Source organism: Rutilus rutilus, assembly GCF_951802725.1.
Source record: "Rutilus rutilus genome assembly, chromosome: 13".
Taxonomy (NCBI): Eukaryota; Metazoa; Chordata; class Actinopteri; order Cypriniformes; family Leuciscidae; genus Rutilus; species Rutilus rutilus.
The window spans coordinates 6770547-6788418 of record NC_140218.1 but is presented as its reverse complement, the minus strand read 5'-3'; the positions used below and the strand labels follow the sequence as shown (position 1 = coordinate 6788418).

Sequence of the window (17872 nt, the reverse complement as noted above, 5' to 3'; positions counted from 1 at the left end):
CACACTATTTAGCACAAACAGGGCTACCATAATATGTGAGCAACAAGAATGTACATGTCTGCATTTTTGAGAGAATAATGTTTATGCGTGGTTATTGAAAAAACTAAAAACTAAAGTTTCTGAAATAAGACCACAAAACACACACTAAATATGTGCCAATAAGACTTTTGTCTAATAGATGTCATTGCCTAGTGTTTTTTCTTCAAAATGATGTGAAAATCACCCTGCCTAATCATTCACATAACACAATACATTGATTTGAATTTTGCAAAGCACTTTCTGTTTGGAAAGGCAATATGCGGAGTGGGCATCAACGATCATGCATATTTAGTGGTTCACACCTCAGGAGACAATGGGGCCTGCATACTTAATTAGCCATTCATTCAGGTGAGTCACTGAGCCACAAGAATGCAAGAGCAACAGTTGGAAGCATCTCAATTCTTTTTTATTTTTCCACATATTGTGCTTGCAATTTGGCCTATAATATCCAAGGAAAACATGTCTAGTAATTGTGCAGTTAATTCTCATACTGTATTTTCAGTTTTGGAATATTTATCCTCTCCCCAAATTTGTCACTAATAAAACACAATAAAAATTATTTAAAGAAAAGGCTTATATTTACCTTTTAATAGTTTGTTTACATCTACCTTGTAAATATATATTTTTTATTAAAAAGGTTACAATTACAACAACAATTCAAGTGTAATCTTTCTTTGTAAAAACTAAAGTATACATTTTATCATACATATTTCAAAGTTAAAAAGGTTACAACAACATTAATTACAATTTCAACAATATTTCAAGTGTACTCTTTCTTTGTAAAAAAAAAGATTATAGGCCTACATTTTATCTATGTATTCACTACTTTGAATATAGCCAACATTGGAACAGCTAACATCTTAGTTGATGACTTTATTTTTGACAAAAATAGTAGGCTATTTTATATATAGAAATTGCTAAACAAAAGCTTATTTGATGTGGCAGTATATTCTACAGTAAAAACTGTACCCAAATCTACTAAACAAAATGTTGTCTTTCATATTTCGCCTGACTGTAACGTTGTTTTCATGAAATATTAGTGCATATTGTTAATTTGCCGTTTAATACGTTGCTTATACAAATAGCCTACATTTTATTTCAACATATTTCAGTCGATTTTTACTCATCTCAGTATAGCAATACAGTTTGCTAAAACAACATCATTCATTCACACACGCGATTTAAATTTAACTTCTGGCAAAGATGAAGTTGATGATAGGCTATTGACTCGCAATCTTCGCAGTAGGCTAGTGAACGCACCGGAGAAATGCACATTTATTAGGCTACATAGTTTTTTTTTTTTTTTGGATGGTTTTGTTTAGAACCAGCTTTCTGTAAATATATTTAAAAAAAATTTAGACATGTGAGGCGAGTAGGCTACGGGTTCATGATGATCTCCAGTTCAGACCTTATGTTGTGATTGCTAGCCTATATTTACTTTAAATCCAGGAAATTTGTCAATGAAAAAATTATTAAAATTAAGATACAATTGATACAAAACGAAATTCGTTTTAAAGAAAGGATTTGTACTTTCTGTTTTGAGGTCTCTGTGAATGTTTGAAAGTCTTTTAGTGCTTAGAGCGCTCGCGTCCATAATGGAGAACTGTCACGTAATATTGTTTTTTTCCTCATAAATGCAAACACGAAAAATAAAAGACAAAAGACTTTTAAGTAAAACTTACTCCGAAATTGTGTCCTCGGCGGAATTCGCTCTTCAATATGCTGCCGTTCGTCGTCTGTTACAATCTTCCTCTGAGGAAACAACCAGGTATCGTGCATTCTTCCTCGCTGTCCAGAATCATCTGAAGGGCGTCTTTATTACCGGAGAAGCGTGCCATACTCAAAAACACACTTTCTATCAGACTTACTGATAGTTCATCGCGTTTTATGGCATTGATCGGGGGGCGTATGCGATGCATACTAGATCACCTAAACTATTTACATGTGAATAGCGCCGGGGGCGGGGCGCCCGCAGCTGATTATAAAGATAATGAGGCAGAAGGAAAAACGGTACCTCTCCTTGCTTTCAAACGGATTACATGAGTTGAAAACATTTGTGTTTTATATAAATTACTTCATTTAAAAGAAGAGATTTCAAGCTTCATAAAGACATAACTCACATGCCTGTGTGAGAAGTATTCGCTGAGTTATGATTCATTTTCGGACGCGTTTCAGAATGGACTACACGGACAGAGAGAAGGCAGAACTCGCTTCGTGTTTATTTTTCTTTATTTTGCAAAAAGCACCACACTTTGTTTTTATTGTGAGTATACACAAAAATAATACACATTTAACAGAATCGATTGATGTATGAAACTCCTATGGAAAATCAAAGTCAACATAGTATTTATGAGTTTCTATCCATTTTTCAGCCCAGGCGATAATGATGAAGTTGAAAACTCAAACCCACTGATCATCACTCCTGTCAGATCAAATAAAATAAAAAATAAAAAAACTGAAAAGATTGCTGTTTTTAGATTATGTAAATAAAAATGTGATAGACAAAATGTGTACAAGTGCAAAAAAAATTGCAGGGCCTATTTGCAGGCCCTCAAAAAACAACAACACATCACCTATAATTAAATATTTGTGAGTTATGTTGTGTGAAAAAATATGTTCACACTTTAGATTAAGGTTAAATTCTTACTATTAAGAACTTTTGCGTCAATAAACTCCTAATTACTGTTTATTAAGGCATTAATATGTGCTTTGTAAGTACTAATAAACAGCCAATATCCTGGTAATAAGAAACTAGTTAATAGTGAGAATTGGACCCTAAACTAAAGTTTAATATTATTAATATTATAAAGTGAAATTCTACATAATATACAGAATTTTCAAACTTTCCAGAGTTTCTACATGTTATTTTGTAAGTAATTTTCTAAAGCCTTTTTCTCTCTCTTCTCTCCAGCTGTTAATAATAATAATAATAATAATACATTTTATTTATAGGCGCCTTACATGACACTCAAGGACACCTTACAAACACAATAAAACCATCAACAATAATCAAATACTCATTATTAAAACCTTGGATATCAGTATTAAAATATAAAAATAATCACATAAAAGCATGCCGGAAAAGATGGGTCTTAAGGCGAGATTTAAAAACATGAAGACTTCCACTGTTTCGCACATCCTGTGGCAGCAGGTTTCATAAATAAGGAGCTGCATGACTAAAAGCTCAGGACCCCATAAAAGTAGTGCGAGTTCTAGGGAGAACAAGTGTGAGTGAAGAAGATGATCTTAAAGTCCGAGAAGGAGTATAAATATGAAGAAGGTCTAATAAGTAAGGGGCAAGGTTATTGAGTGCCTTGTAAGTAAGAAGAAGAATTTTAAAATTAGTACGATATTTTACCGGGAGCCAGTGCAAGTGTTGTAATATGGGAGTAATGTGTTCAGCTAGGGGAGTTCTTCTGATGATTCGGGCAGCCGAGGTCTGTACTAGTTGGAGATTGTTGAGTACCTTTGAAGGCAATCCATAAAAAAGACTGTTGCAAAAATCAATACGGGACATAACTAGAGCATGGACTAGAATTGCCGTGCTCTTTACTGAGAGAGCCGGATGAAGTCGGTTGATATTGCGTATATGAAAATAAGCAGAGCGAATAACACTGTTTATGTGTGCTTCAAATGAGAGAGTACAGTCCAAAAATGACCCCCAGACTTTTAACTTGTTTAGATACAGAGACCGGTCAATTGTCAATTTTCACAGATGAACATGTAGATTTCGACAGCTGTTAACATTGAACTATTTGTGAAATATTGTGATTTTTGGTTTATATTGTAATAACTGCAGCATCTGAATAAAGACAAGTGTTCAGATCTATAACTGTGATTTCTTGTAAACTAAACAGCTTGCTAATTATTATGCAAATACACATGTAAAGTGTTGTCCAGAGGCATTAGGAAGGAAGTATAATGGAGTAGTTTTCCGAATGCCAGATGTGATTTATTTTACAAGCTGCATTTCAAAAGGTGCAGTCTTCATAATGTAAAAAAACTAACAAAAAAAAACATAAAAATAAATACACAATTGAGGCAACTTTATTAGTGATGTTCGAATGAGCCGGTTCAACCAACTGTCGAAGTTTGCAGAGGATTACCGAGGAGTCTGATGAGTGAGTGACTAGCCTATACTATGCAAGCCCGAGGAACATACTGGAAATATGCTTATTATGGCTATTGTTATTAAATAACATTTTATTAATACCTGCAAAAACCTTTCTGTCGAGAGATGTAAATACATTTTACTATATTCGGATTATATTTTGAGTTGTTAAGCAAAATCAAGGAGTTTAAAAGAATGGTTTATTCATTCTAGGCTATATATACTTTAGACATGTAGAATATATCCGCGTTTATGCATGTCTGTAATGTGTGCTGTAAGTGCAAACATTTTAGGAATCTTATCCAAGATGTAAACTACTCAATATTGGTGGTCAGTCATATCTGACATAAAGGATCCGCGAATGAATCTGTGACCACAAATACCTTTAACTTAGGCTGAGTGAATGAAAAGCAATAATGTGCGATATCCATTCACACAAAGGGTAGTTTGATTTCTAACATTATTCTCTCAACAGACATTTACATCGATAGTCTGGCGTTATAATTTATTTGCTTTTGGTGTACTGTGGAGTGGGTAAAACTGTTTTAATGGCAGGCTAGCAGTTACCGTTGACTCGCGCTAGCCTAGCACCGGCGAACTATGCAACTTGAAGGACTGGATGACATTTTTTTAAAACTGTCTCCACTGATAAATAACACCCAGGCTAACTTGGAAATGAGGTCCGATGTCCAAAATCCTGAACCACCCCTTTAAGTAAGACAGATCAATAACATTGTTGAATATTAAATGTCCCCAACTAAGCAAGCCAAAAGCCAAGGCAACAGTGGCAAGGAACCAAAACTCTATCAGTGACAGAATGGAGAAAAAAACCTTGGGAGAACCCAGGCTCAGTCGGGACCAGTTCTCCTCTGGCCAACGAGCGAACAGTGTATGATTATGATTATGACGACCTGATTGTTAAGTTCCTGAGGGGTGCTAACCCGTTCCCTCTCGGGATCTCTCATTGGTGCTTACCGCATTGCAGAGAGCCCCCTTCAAACCCCTGCAGTCAATTGAGCTTAAAATCCTGTCAGTGAAGACAGTGTTCCTGACTGCACTGTTAACATCAAGAGTGTAGGGGACCTGCCTGGAATACGGACCGAACAACTCTTATGCCTCGTTTCCACTGAGCGGTACGGAACGGTACGCATTTATTTGCGTTTCCACTATCAAAAGTTGTGAATGGTACCAAAATGCTGAACCGTAGGCTACCGTACCACTTTTTAGGTACCCTTCCATTGGGGTACCTAGCACAGTGGAACGGTACTAAAAGGTGGAGCTAGACTCACTGCAGGACGTTGATTGGTTGACAGAGAATCGTCACTTGCGCGTGCTACAAGAGGAATGACAACAGAAGCGCCATTTTTTAATATACAGTTTAATATAATACTACTGTTACTGTATCACGAAATGTAATTTTAAGAGTTTTTCAGGCGAGAATGTAGTTGTTTAAAGCTCAAATCTATGGTTTATTTATAAAGATGATTTTTTTTTTTCCCCGGTTGTGAGATCCATGCGTTCAGCGGGCGCTCGGCGCTCATGTTTCCCGGCTGGATGAGCCTTTCCTCGGCGTTCGTCGCGGACTCCGACGGTAGTGGTTAAACATAAGATATAATTCGTTTTGTGTAGACCTAACGGGCGATCTTTGGTCTCGTGAATATATAATGAGTTCCCTGTCAATCGTTTTGGCTGAGGGCTAAGTTTAGTTTTATATTAACGTTATTTGTGTTTAACTACTTGTAATGTTAGACTAGAGCGCTGCATTTGGATATTTGACTGAATTGTTTGCTTTATTTCTTATTGTATAGCTTCTTGTACTTTACTTAAACTTTTAACTTATATAGGCTATTATTGATAAAACTGAAATTTTACAAAAAGATTTGGTTTCTTCTCTTGTCATTTTTTATTACAAGATTATCACTGATGTTTATTGCAACATTTGTACAAATGCATATATTGCCTGGAATATGTTTATTTTATTTATTTTTTTAAACGAAAAGAGGTAACGTTAGGGTTGTGTTTTAAATTTCGTTTCGTTATAAATAGAATAACGTATAACGTGCAGTGAATAACGTTGCGCATGAACCACATTTGTGTCCCTATAATGTTTAATTTATTTAAATGAAAACGAAAAGAGGCAGAGTGGTGTTTTATAACATATTTCGTTTTATTGTTGCTTAAAATGTACATACAGAGTAACCGAGATAACCGGTGTATCAGCGACGCTTTTAAGAACGCGCTGTAGGCTACCATTTGCATGTAGGAGTCGCACATGGCAAGTACAAACTTTGCGTACTTGATATTGAGAAAAGCCTAATGTCGGCGCTTGTCTTCTTGTGACAAACATGTCGAGGAGCAAGAATAAGATCTGCTGCATGTCATCCATTGTAGTTACTATGTTCTTCTTCGCGCGAAAATGACGTCGATCGAAACACCACGCCTATCAAGTAAGGGTACTGTTGGCAGTGGAAACGCTAGCCAGATCATGGTTAACAGACCCGAACCGTACCGTACTGTCCCGTACCGTACCGTACTGCTCAGTGGAAACGAGGCATTAGATTATCCTGATACCCTGGCCCGGATACGTGCCAAAGGTTTCCACCAGTCCTTTCAGGAACCAGGTGGTGAACCTTCAAGTGCTGCCCCTGGAGGAGACAGACCCAGCCCTAGCTTTTCTCTGTCCCATCCATGCTTTACGTCTGTACGTGGACCAAACACAGAGCTTCAGGACCCCAGACCAGCTCTTTGTCTGTTATGGAGGCCAGCAGAAGGGAAAGGCTGTCTCCAAGCAGAGGTTGGCCCACTGGATAGTGGATGCCATTGTCTTGGCATATCAGACCCAAGGCGAGATGTGCCCCCTTCGGTTGAGAGCTCACTCGACCAGGAGTGTTGCTTTCTCCTGGACGCTGGCACAGATATATGTAGAGCTGCGGACTGAGCAACACTCAACACATTTACGAGGTTCTATAACTTCTGTGTAAAGCCCGTGTCCTCCCGTGTACTCACCTCAAGTAGCCAGTAAACACCGGAGACCCGCTTGCTCCCATCCTAAAGACCAGATACGTGTGCTTATCTTGCTCCTCAGTTGAGTTCCCCAGCTGGCAAACCCTGTTGGAGTTCCTCCACTCACTTCGGCTGTCAGATGTGGCGGAGTGTCCGACACCAGGCCTGACACTCGTATCCAGTAGTGGAACCTGTGCTAGGCTAGGTGCCCATATGTTGTGATCCCTACAGCGATCCCATATGTGTATTTTTACACGTGTCTTTCCCTTGAGAGAGTCCGCCCTGCCGTCCCTGCTGGTGTTGACTCCCCATAACTAGGCCGGAGCAACCATTGAGACATTCCCAATGTAGCACTGCCCTAAAGGCCAGTCCACATGTGTAACTTCTACATGTTACATCCCTACAGGCAAGATGTGGCATTCGAAACTTTCCTTTCCGCTTGGAAAAGGCACACTTTCCCAGTGTTATCCAAATAGTCTTACTGTATGGGTCAAGCGGAACAGCAGTAATTAACCTTCTCTGCGGACCGCTGGAAGGGTCACCAATAGTGGCGCTTTGGAAGGGATCCCAATTCATTCGTCAGTTCACGTCTGACGTAACGTCGAATGCGACTGACTGAAAGGGAACATCTAGGTTACATATGTAACCCTCTGTTCTCTGAAGGAGTGAACTGAGACATTACGTCCCGTTGCCACAATTGCCGTACCACCGCTGAGCGACCGGGTCACCGGCTCAGCTTCTCAGCGAAAACCTGAAATGCGAGCGCACCCGCCATGCCAATGTGCATTGGCTCGTTTCGTTTACACTCAAAGGTGATTGGGCTCTCAGACGAGATCCCAATTCATCATTTCACATCTGTCGTAACGTCTCCATTCCCTCATTCAGGGAGCGAGGGTTACATACGTAACCTAGACGTTCTTCCTCCACAGTGGCTTCTCATTTGCATGGATTCTTAAGTGTTGTTTTGATGCCAAAATAATGTTTTACTGATCACAGTTTAAATTACTTTTCTCCAGAGATGATGATCTTTGACAGTCTCTGCCCGAGTGAAACTCTTTCCACACTCATGAATAAGGCTTCTCTTCAGTGTGAATATGTATACGCATTTCAAGGTTTCCTCTTTGCGAGAAACTCCTCCCACACTGAGAGCATTTGCTCGGTTTGTGATGCTTAATACCTTTCTGGATGAAACTCTTTCCACGTTGATGGCCTTTGAGAGACTTTTCTTAAGTTTTGAGATTATGATGTTTCTGACGCTGATGTAAATGCACCTTAAGGCGCGTAGTGCCTAAAATCCCCTTAGCTGTCCTTTAAATCATGGCTTCATGGTGCTCATATGCTTTTATAAAACGGTTATTCACAAACCTGGCAAGTTCACGAGTTCACATCTACATATAATTAGTACAACAAGTTTATGCGTATTTGGCGTGCTGTCCGGGGAGAGGGCTCCGAGCTCGGAGTTAGGCCCGAACCCAGAGTACTCCCCCCAGTTGGTAAGTGTAGATGGAACTGGAAGTGAGGAGATGGGGTGGAGGAGGGATGCTGACAAACTTTCAATGAACAGAGATAGGTCTGCTGTGAAGAACTCATTGAGTTGATTACTGATTAATCTCCAGCTGTGCATAATTTGGTTAATTATCTGAACCTGCTCCTCCCGAACTTTGTTAATAAAACATCGTTTCATTAAAATAAACACACTGACACAAAATTTTAATGCTATTGATAAAATAATTATTCTTCCACCAAGCGATGTAGTTCTTCAGAAGCGAACACACAGACGCAGCAATACTGATGTAATGCGGTCACAGTAGAGTAATTTATAACGGCTTTGAACGCAACTCAACCATAGACTGTAAAAAAAGATGGACGACGCACCTTTACTCTCTTCCATTGTAGAAGAGTGAAGCCGCCAATGTCCGATTATAGCGCTGATATCTTGCGCTGATTCGGGAGTCGGGACCCGAGTCTGCTCAGTAGTGAGCGTGAAGTGGAGCCGCAGAATCGGTCAGTTCACTGAAGAATAACTCATTATTTCAGTGTGAAATAAACAGTTATGGAAATTTAGACAATAAAGGTAAAGCTCCAATCTCCTCCCGAAAATCCAGAAAAAAATTTGTTGGTGCTTCAGTAACTAGTCTACTTCACTCAGAGAAGCTGTCAATCATAGCTGTCAATCATGACGTCACACTACCGTTTTTATAACAGCAAATTACTAACTTACTCGCCCCACTAAAACTTTTTTCCAAGAGTGTAGCAAAACTCTGAGTTATGTCTGTGAAACAAGCTGTTTGTTTTACATTTTGCTGAAATATTTATTATAATTTTTTTTATCAATTTGAAATCTAAATGCAGTCCTTGTTCAAACTCGTCTGAGCAGAACGCAAGTGTCCACCAGGGGTTGCTATTTATCAAAAGAAATAAGAGTAGTGTACACTAAGAAACTTCTGTAACAGCCACTCTTGGATATCAGCATGCATTGATTTCATCTTTTGCAAACTTCAAAATAATCCATTGAACATTACACGTGTGTAGTGATTTAACTCTCAAATATAAGTCTGATCATGATATGCAACTATATTATCACCCAAACATTTAAATATATATATATATATGTATTTAAAAACCTGCAGCCTATTTGCTGCAACCTCTAAACACATTTAGAGGCAATCTATCAGGGAAGGAATAGAGATCTGTGTTTATTATCATTATTAATGGAATAACATATAATGTGTGATATGATGTCAGGTCTTGCATTAGAGCCTGTAGTTACTCTTGAACTTCCTCTGAACGGTTGGAAAGGCTGCAGGTTTGCATGCGTGTCTGAGCTGCTGGCATCCTGTTTAGGCCTCGCTGTGGTTTGCACGATTCAAAGGCTATGATGACGAAGTGTCAGAGAGCTGAAGACTCAGTTTAGGTGGAGCTGGACTGTTACCATCAAGAAAGAAAGACCCGACTGAAAGATGCGCTCTTACTGGGGGTTTTTACACATTTTTGGTGAGTTACTTTACATTCTTTCATCAGCTATTGTTTCAGGAAGATCTGGCGTATGGAGTAGAGCCTTGTGCTTGAACTTAGTTCCTAACATTCATCGTGTCTGAAAGTTTATTAAAACTGTTCAAAGAGAATAATATGAAAAAAATCTGTTTTTGGTTTAATCGTTGGCTTTGAATTTTCAAAAATCTGAAAATATCTTAAACAAACAAGATTTCCTAAATATCTCAAATGTTTTCCTCAATAGCGAAGAGATTGAATGAACTTTTTAGCAAAATTCTCTTATTTCTCAGATGTTTCTCCTGAGAAAAACGTTTAGATATCTCAACAACGTGCCCATATTTGCAATCTAAAGTCACAAGATCTCAATATGAACTTCATGTATGTTTTTTTTTTGTTTTTTTGTTTTTTTATCTATGTCGCATTCATTTTTAGTGTAGGAACACTATTGTCTCATTTGGGTCTGTATTTATTTCTCTAATGGTATATTTCTATATAAATAATTGATATATATATATATATATATATATATATATATATATATGTATGTATGTATGTATGTATGTGTGTATGTATGTGTGTGTGTGTGTGTGTGTGTGTGTGTGTGTGTTTAAAACCTACTTTTGGAACCGATATCTGTTCCAAAAGTAAGTTAAAAAAAATATTTTTTGTTCCTCAAAGAACCTTTCCGTGATCAGTTCTCAGAATAATATTTTTTTCTCTCAGTGTGAAGAACATTCTAAAAATCTAAAAACATTCTATAAAGAACCTTTTGTGGAATGGAAATATTCCATTGATGTTAAAGGTTCATTATGGAACCATCGATGCCAATGAAGAACTTTATTTTAAAAGAGTGTGTATATATGCTCTTCTTTACTGCCTTTTTTATTTATTATGTTTTGTTCTCTTTAATTATATTTTCAGCTGTTCTTCTCTTGTGTGATTATGGGATGTTCTCCACCCCATCACCATCTTCTACAGAGAGGACCACTGTTAAAAAATTAAACGTATCCGACTCTAACACTACTGAGACAACAGCAGAATCAACAAGATTTCGAAACTCCACAGAGCTTAATGAGGATGATGATGAGTCAAGTGGTTTGCCTGAATCTACTACAGATACAAGCCATGAAAGCACCTCGGTTCCAGCCATTTCAGTCAATACATCTGAAGGACCGGACAGAAACTCAGAGAAAGTGATCCCTCCCATGATCCGTCCCGAGAGCACCACGCACAGGCAGACTCCTCATGAGAGGAAAAACGGTTGGAGAAACTTCATAATGTTAAAAGTTTGAAGGTTTTTGAAATCTAGTCATTTGTTAGGAGGTCTTTATAATGGGCAATAGAAGCTGTTGTCTATTTACTGTAGTATTTAGAATTATATATCTTTATAATCTATATAGAATTATATAATAGAACTGTTATAATGTATGACGTTCTGTTGTGCATCTAACTGATGTTGTAAAGCCGCTGAGCAACTTTATTCAGAGTCTGAGCTCTAAACCAGCTCAAGGTTGTGGTTTCAAGTGAGAAATCCAATTTTCACAGACCTTTTGTTCACATGCAATTCAAACAATAACTTTCAGAAAATTTTTTATTAGAGCTTGAAAAATGACTCGCTCTGAGCTTAAGCGCATTTTTTACATCAAACATTGATACGCATTCGTCCACATTCACAGTCAAACGTTTGAAATAAAATACTTTTTTTTTTATAGTTTACATTTTTTAATATTTTTGAAAGAAGTCTCCTCTACTCACTAAGGCTGCATTTGTTTAATTAAAAATACAGTAAAAATTGAGTGTGAAATATTATTAGAATTTAAAACGGCTGTTTTCAACGTGGATGTATTGTTAAAATGTAATTTATTCAAAGCTGAATTTTCAGCATCATTACTCCAGTCTTCAGAGTCACATGATCCTTCAGATCAAATCATCATATTATTCTGAAGGATCATGTGACACTGAAGACTGGAGTAATGATGCTGAAAATTCAGCTTTGATCACAGGAATAAATTACACTTTACTGTATATTCACAAGCTTTTTAAAATTATAATAATATTTCACAATTTTTACTGTATTTTTGATAAAAAAAAATATGCAGCCTTGAAGAGCAGAAGAAACTCTTTTAAACTTATCAATGACTATTCTGTGTTTTGAAATTTGTGGTAAATTTTGTAATTAGTAATTATTTTAAGTACTTCTATATTTAAAACCCCCTTTGTGAACATTACACCTTCAGAATGAATGTATAATTGTTAAGAGAAACTGAAGACGCCTCTAACAGTTGAGAAAATGGCAGCTCTGCGAGTGTAAAGTTTCAGATCTGAGCGGTTAAAGTGTGTGTGGGTGTGAACGTGAACTTCTGCTCGTCTCCTGCTTTCTAAATGCAGACTTGCCACAAAATCTCTCTCTTTCTCTTAGTCTGTCTGTTTTATTTAAACACGCATGCATGCATGTTTGATAGCTTCACATCAGAGCTCATCTTCTTCAAAGGTTTGATCATAATTGCATGCTTGAGATTTGTTGGTTTGCTGTAACGTGAGCGTTCTTCTGTTTCAGAGTCAGCATCGTACACAGGAGGTGAGCTTGATTCTGCTGTGCGGAAGACACCTAACACATCCTCTCTTCCTGTCTCTTTACTTTGACACATTTATTCTGTTTAAACAATGTCCCATTATAAACGAAACACCACAACAACAGATCTTCATGTTTTTGACAGGCGTCATCATCTTGATCATAATCCTCATCCTGATTGTTCTTCTGCTTGGCCTTTTGTATTTTCTGAGAAAGAAAGGAAGGGTAAGATTTTCTGTTGCTTGTATTGCTTGTGTTACGAACCCTAGTGAGCTTTAACTAGCTTCTAAGGTAGTTTATAATTAAATCTCATAAGAAAGGTTCAAAATAAACCTTTTGCCATTAATAGGGGAATTCAGTTAAACAGTTAATTAGAATTAATCAGTTAATTCAGTGAATTCACAACATTATTGACATAAAAAAAGTATATATATATAATTTGAATCACTTTAAAGAGGGTCACATTGCCATTTCTTGCAGTTTAAAAAAACTATTTTTTCATTTATTTTTTATTTTTATTAATTCTGTATTGGATCCTGATCATGAGTGGCTGATTCAGTTCGTTATCTTTCATGCTACATTTTTAACATGCGTTAACATGGCGGTCAAATGTTTTGAATAATTCAGATGTTGAATGTGTTTAAAAGAAGTCTCTTCTGCTCACCAAGTCTGCATTTATTTGATTAAAAAATGCAGTAAAAACAGTGAATTATTATTAAAATTTAAAATAACTGTTTTCTATGTGAATATATTGTGAAATGTAATTTATTCCTGTGATCAAAGTCGAACTTTCATCAGCCATTACTGCAGTCTTAAGTGTCACATTATCCTTCAAAAATTATTTTAATATATATTTTTAAAAAATTTGAATAAATTATACAATTTAATGAAATATAACAGATTTCAGAATATAACAGAAAGTTTTATTTTATTTTTATATAATTTATTAATTTATTGGCTGCTCACTAAGTTTTGGAACAGAGTCGGTGTACGACCAACACTGAACGCTGACAGGAATTTTTCCTATATTTATACTCACACACACACACACGCGCGCGCACACACACCCGGTCTGAAATGATCTACTGCATTCTTTGTCAATAATTCTTCCGTTCTCATTGTAGAGTTACTCATTTGATCTGACTCGTGCCGACGGACCTGCCAATGATTACGACACTCCTCTCAGGAGCGAGCATCAAGGCGTTAGTTATGAACAAACCAACAAAGGCAAGTGTGAATTAAAAACTCGTAATAAACCTAAACATGAACATTTAGGGGAAATTGTGCTTGATTTAAATGTGTGTGCGATGCATTTGTGTTCTCTCAGGTCAGAAACTCAGAATCTTTCTGTTAATCTCTCTGTATATCTCTCTGCTCAGATCTGCCTGTGAGTCTGGATTACATACAGGAAGACAAGCCTGAGGAAAAGTCCAGCCCGATAGCCAATGGGTGTGCAGGAGAGAAAACTGAACAAACACCTGCCAATGAGAATGGTAACGACTAAGTAAAGTCATGGTCATTGGTATTGTAAGAGAGGATTGGTGCTCTCTCGTGGCATAGATATGGTCATGGCCGTTTTGATTCCGACACGCACTGTAAACGGTCGACCAATCACAACAGACTGGGTCATCTGACCAATCAGAGCAGAGTAGACCAATCTCAACAGACTGGGTCATCTGACCAATCAGAGCAGATTAGACCAATCACAACAGACTGGACCATCTGACCAATCAGAGCAGAGTGGACCAATCACAACAGACTGGACCATATGACCAATCAGAGCAGAGTAGACCAATCACAACAGGCTGGGTCATCTGACCAATCAGAGCAGAGTAGACCAGTCACAACAGACTGGGTCATCTGACCAATCAGAGCAGAGTAGACCAATCACAACAGACTGGACCATCTGACCAATCAGAGCAGAGTGGACCAATCACAACAGACTGGACCATCTGACCAATCAGAGCAGAGTAGACCAATCACAACAGACTGGGCCATCTGACCAATCAGAGCGGAGTAGACCAATCACAACAGACTGGGCCATCTGACCAATCAGAGCAGAGTAGACCCATCACAACAGACTGGGCCATCTGACCAATCAGAGCAGAGTAGACCAATCACAACAGACTGGACCATCTGACCAATCAGAGCGGAGTAGACCAATCACAACAGACTGGGTCATCTGACCAATCAGAGCAGAGTAGACCAATCACAACAGACTGGGTCATCTGACCAATCAGAGCAGAGTAGACCAATCTCAACAGACTGGACCATCTGACCAATCAGAGCAGAGTGGACCAATCACAACAGGCTGGGTCATCTGACCAATCAGAGCAGAGTAGACCAGTCACAACAGACTGAGCCATCTGACCAATCAGAGCGGAGTAGACCAATCACAACAGACTGGGTCATCTGACCAATCAGAGCAGAGTAGACCAATCACAACAGACTGGGTCATCTGACCAATCAGAGCAGAGTAGACCAATCTCAACAGACTGGACCATCTGACCAATCAGAGCAGAGTAGACCAGTCACAACAGACTGAGCCATCTGACTAATCAGAGCGGAGTAGACCAATCACAACAGACTGAGCCATCTGACCAATCAGAGCAGAGGAAGCTCTCAGAAAGGCGGGGTTTAGAGATTTATTCGGGACAGTGGACATTAATGAACAATCTAACATTTCTGTACAGACTGTAAATGAGCCAGGTTATAGCATTAATGCTAATTTTCACCTGTAGTCCCGAGGCAGGAAGACAGCAACATAAAAGATAATGCAACACAAAAGAATATGACAATATACAGTATCAAGCAAGAAACACATTAGCAGAGGCAGAATGAGAGACAGAACTGTTTTCAGACCTGTTGAGCAATGAGGAGATGTATATTATGAGAAAATGTAAGTGTTTTTTTACCTTGGATACATGTAAACCTGTTATAGGAACCTTTAAAATAGCATAATAGTGGCACTTTAAGACAGAGTCGAAGGAAATATCAATTCAAAAACACTTATATCTCAAAACCATCTCTTGATGCTCATTTTAGTATTGTCTTCATAGGGAGGAGAGTTGTTAGAGTTGTTAGAGTTGACTTTATTGTGATGATATTCCTCCTGTCGTTTATCTTAAAGAAGAGCAGAATTCTCCAGAAGAGAACAGCTTCACTTCCAGCTCGTGCTCGACTCCACCGATGAAGAAAGTAGAGTTTAACCTGGACCTGGACCTGATTGGAGGAGATTATGACCTGAACGATCTGAGTCTGAGCACAGCCGATGCCAGCGCCGCGCCGCAGAATGAAAACAACAATAATCTCTCTATCGCTGGTCAGTACAACCGAGGAAAGTCCATTCTTATATGTACAGTAGAGGCTAAAACTCCTTCACCCTTTATTCAAATATTATTTAAGATTTGTTTAAAGCATATCGCTTAGTTGTCAATAAAATAGTAATAACTGATTATGTTGTGGTCAATGCATGCTTTTTCCTGTGAGCTTTTAGTTTTTCTAGCTTACTTGTTTGCCAAATAATTTTGTCAGATAAATGCCTTAACCAAGTTTAGTTAATATTCCCTCATATTTAAAACATAAAAAAGATAAATCTAATTTTTTCCTCATATTTTGATGGTTTACTCATCGAACAAACATCACTTTTGGCCTCTACTGTATTATATTAAGTGCTTGTCTCTGATCAACGTTGATTGATTTTTCTCTTTTATGTTGAAATAAAAGTGACTGAAAAGTAAGTCTCAGCATGTGTAATATTGTAAGTTTGCAGTATTAATGTTTAATGCACTGCAGGGCGAGGACCAGCAGAAGAGATCTTCACTGAGATCAGTCTAGACGAGCCAAAGCAACATGCGTAGTGTGTGTCTCCAACGCGACGGGGAAGATATCGGGTCCTTGGTACCCGGATCCAAACTATATCTGCTCAAACTGCCTCGATCCGGACGTGACATTCTGACGTCAAGTTCTGTTTTATTTGCTGTTAAAGAAGATTGTAAACTGTATATAAAAAGACAATAGAATCATTTGATTGAAATGTATGTAAAAAAAAATTAGTATGCAAATGCTGTGTAAAATAATTTGTGGCTATAATAAACATTCACTGTATTAATGTAATACACTGGCCTGTGTGTGCGTGTGTGCGCTTGACAGATGCTTACAGTTTATTTGTTTTAATAAAAAAAAATGACAATCACTAGGACACAATTCTCAATACTTTTTCAAAACTTCTCCTGAGGAACTACCAGAACACTTAAAACACAACCTAAAACACCAACAACAGGCAGCGATAGATGGATGGATGGATGGATGGATGGATGATGGATAGATAGATAGATAGATAGATAGATAGATAAATAGATAGATAGATAGATAGATAGATAGATAGATAGATAGATAGATAGATAGATAGATAGATAGATAGATAGATAGATGGATGGATAATATATGGCCTGTAATATTTATACTCTAGCGCGTCAACACATCGACGTCGGCTGAGTATAACCCTATAGTCTAACTCACCTGCTGCGCAGCAGAAATGACAGACAGACTTCAGCAAATGTCCTTCGAGTTCTTTATTTACGGCCGGGAGAGTACTCGAGCAATACTCAGAGAATCTCACCCAAGCAAACGAATACATCAGGTTTTATAGGACAAAAACAGACACATCAAAATAAAATCAGCGTGACTAACGTGTCACCTTCTATCAATATGATTGGTTTAATTAGTAAAGCAAGCCCCTCCCTTCTTTACCCTCTGTTACTGGCATAAGCAAAATCATCATTAAACAAAAAAACACTGTAAAGGGTTAACAGTCAGTTGATTACTCAATATATATCATGACATAATGCAGGCAAAGAACAACGTTTCGGTGACATTGTGTTCAACCTTTATCAAAAGGTTAGTAAGACCTGACCTAAAAGAAGAAGTAAAATTTAGTTTGTTATATTGTTAGACCTAGAAGAGGAAGTCAGGTAAAAGTTTGTCATAATGTTAGACCCAAAGGAGAAGTCAGGTTAAAAGTGTAACAGGTTGAATTAAGGTTAGAAGTTTAACACAGGTTAGCTCTAAAAAAAATTGTTTACTATCTTATTTATTAAAAATCCACCACAACAGATAGATAGATAGATAGATAGATTGATAGATAGATAGAT

At 37.7% G+C, this 17872-nt stretch overlaps 1 protein-coding gene across 1 annotated transcript; it reads left to right on the top strand.

The window, feature by feature from the left end:
* Positions 1-5076: 5076 nt before the first annotated feature.
* LOC311302631 (uncharacterized protein) lies at positions 5077-16835 on the top strand. Its single transcript, XM_084428629.1, has 8 exons — positions 5077-10147; positions 11069-11407; positions 12705-12725; positions 12865-12944; positions 13844-13946; positions 14099-14212; positions 15850-16041; positions 16515-16835. The coding sequence occupies exons 1-8, from the start codon at positions 10114-10116 to the stop codon at positions 16577-16579; spliced, it is 948 nt and encodes a 315-aa protein (XP_084284755.1). The 5' UTR covers positions 5077-10113; the 3' UTR covers positions 16580-16835.
* The last annotated feature ends 1037 nt before the right edge of the window (positions 16836-17872 follow it).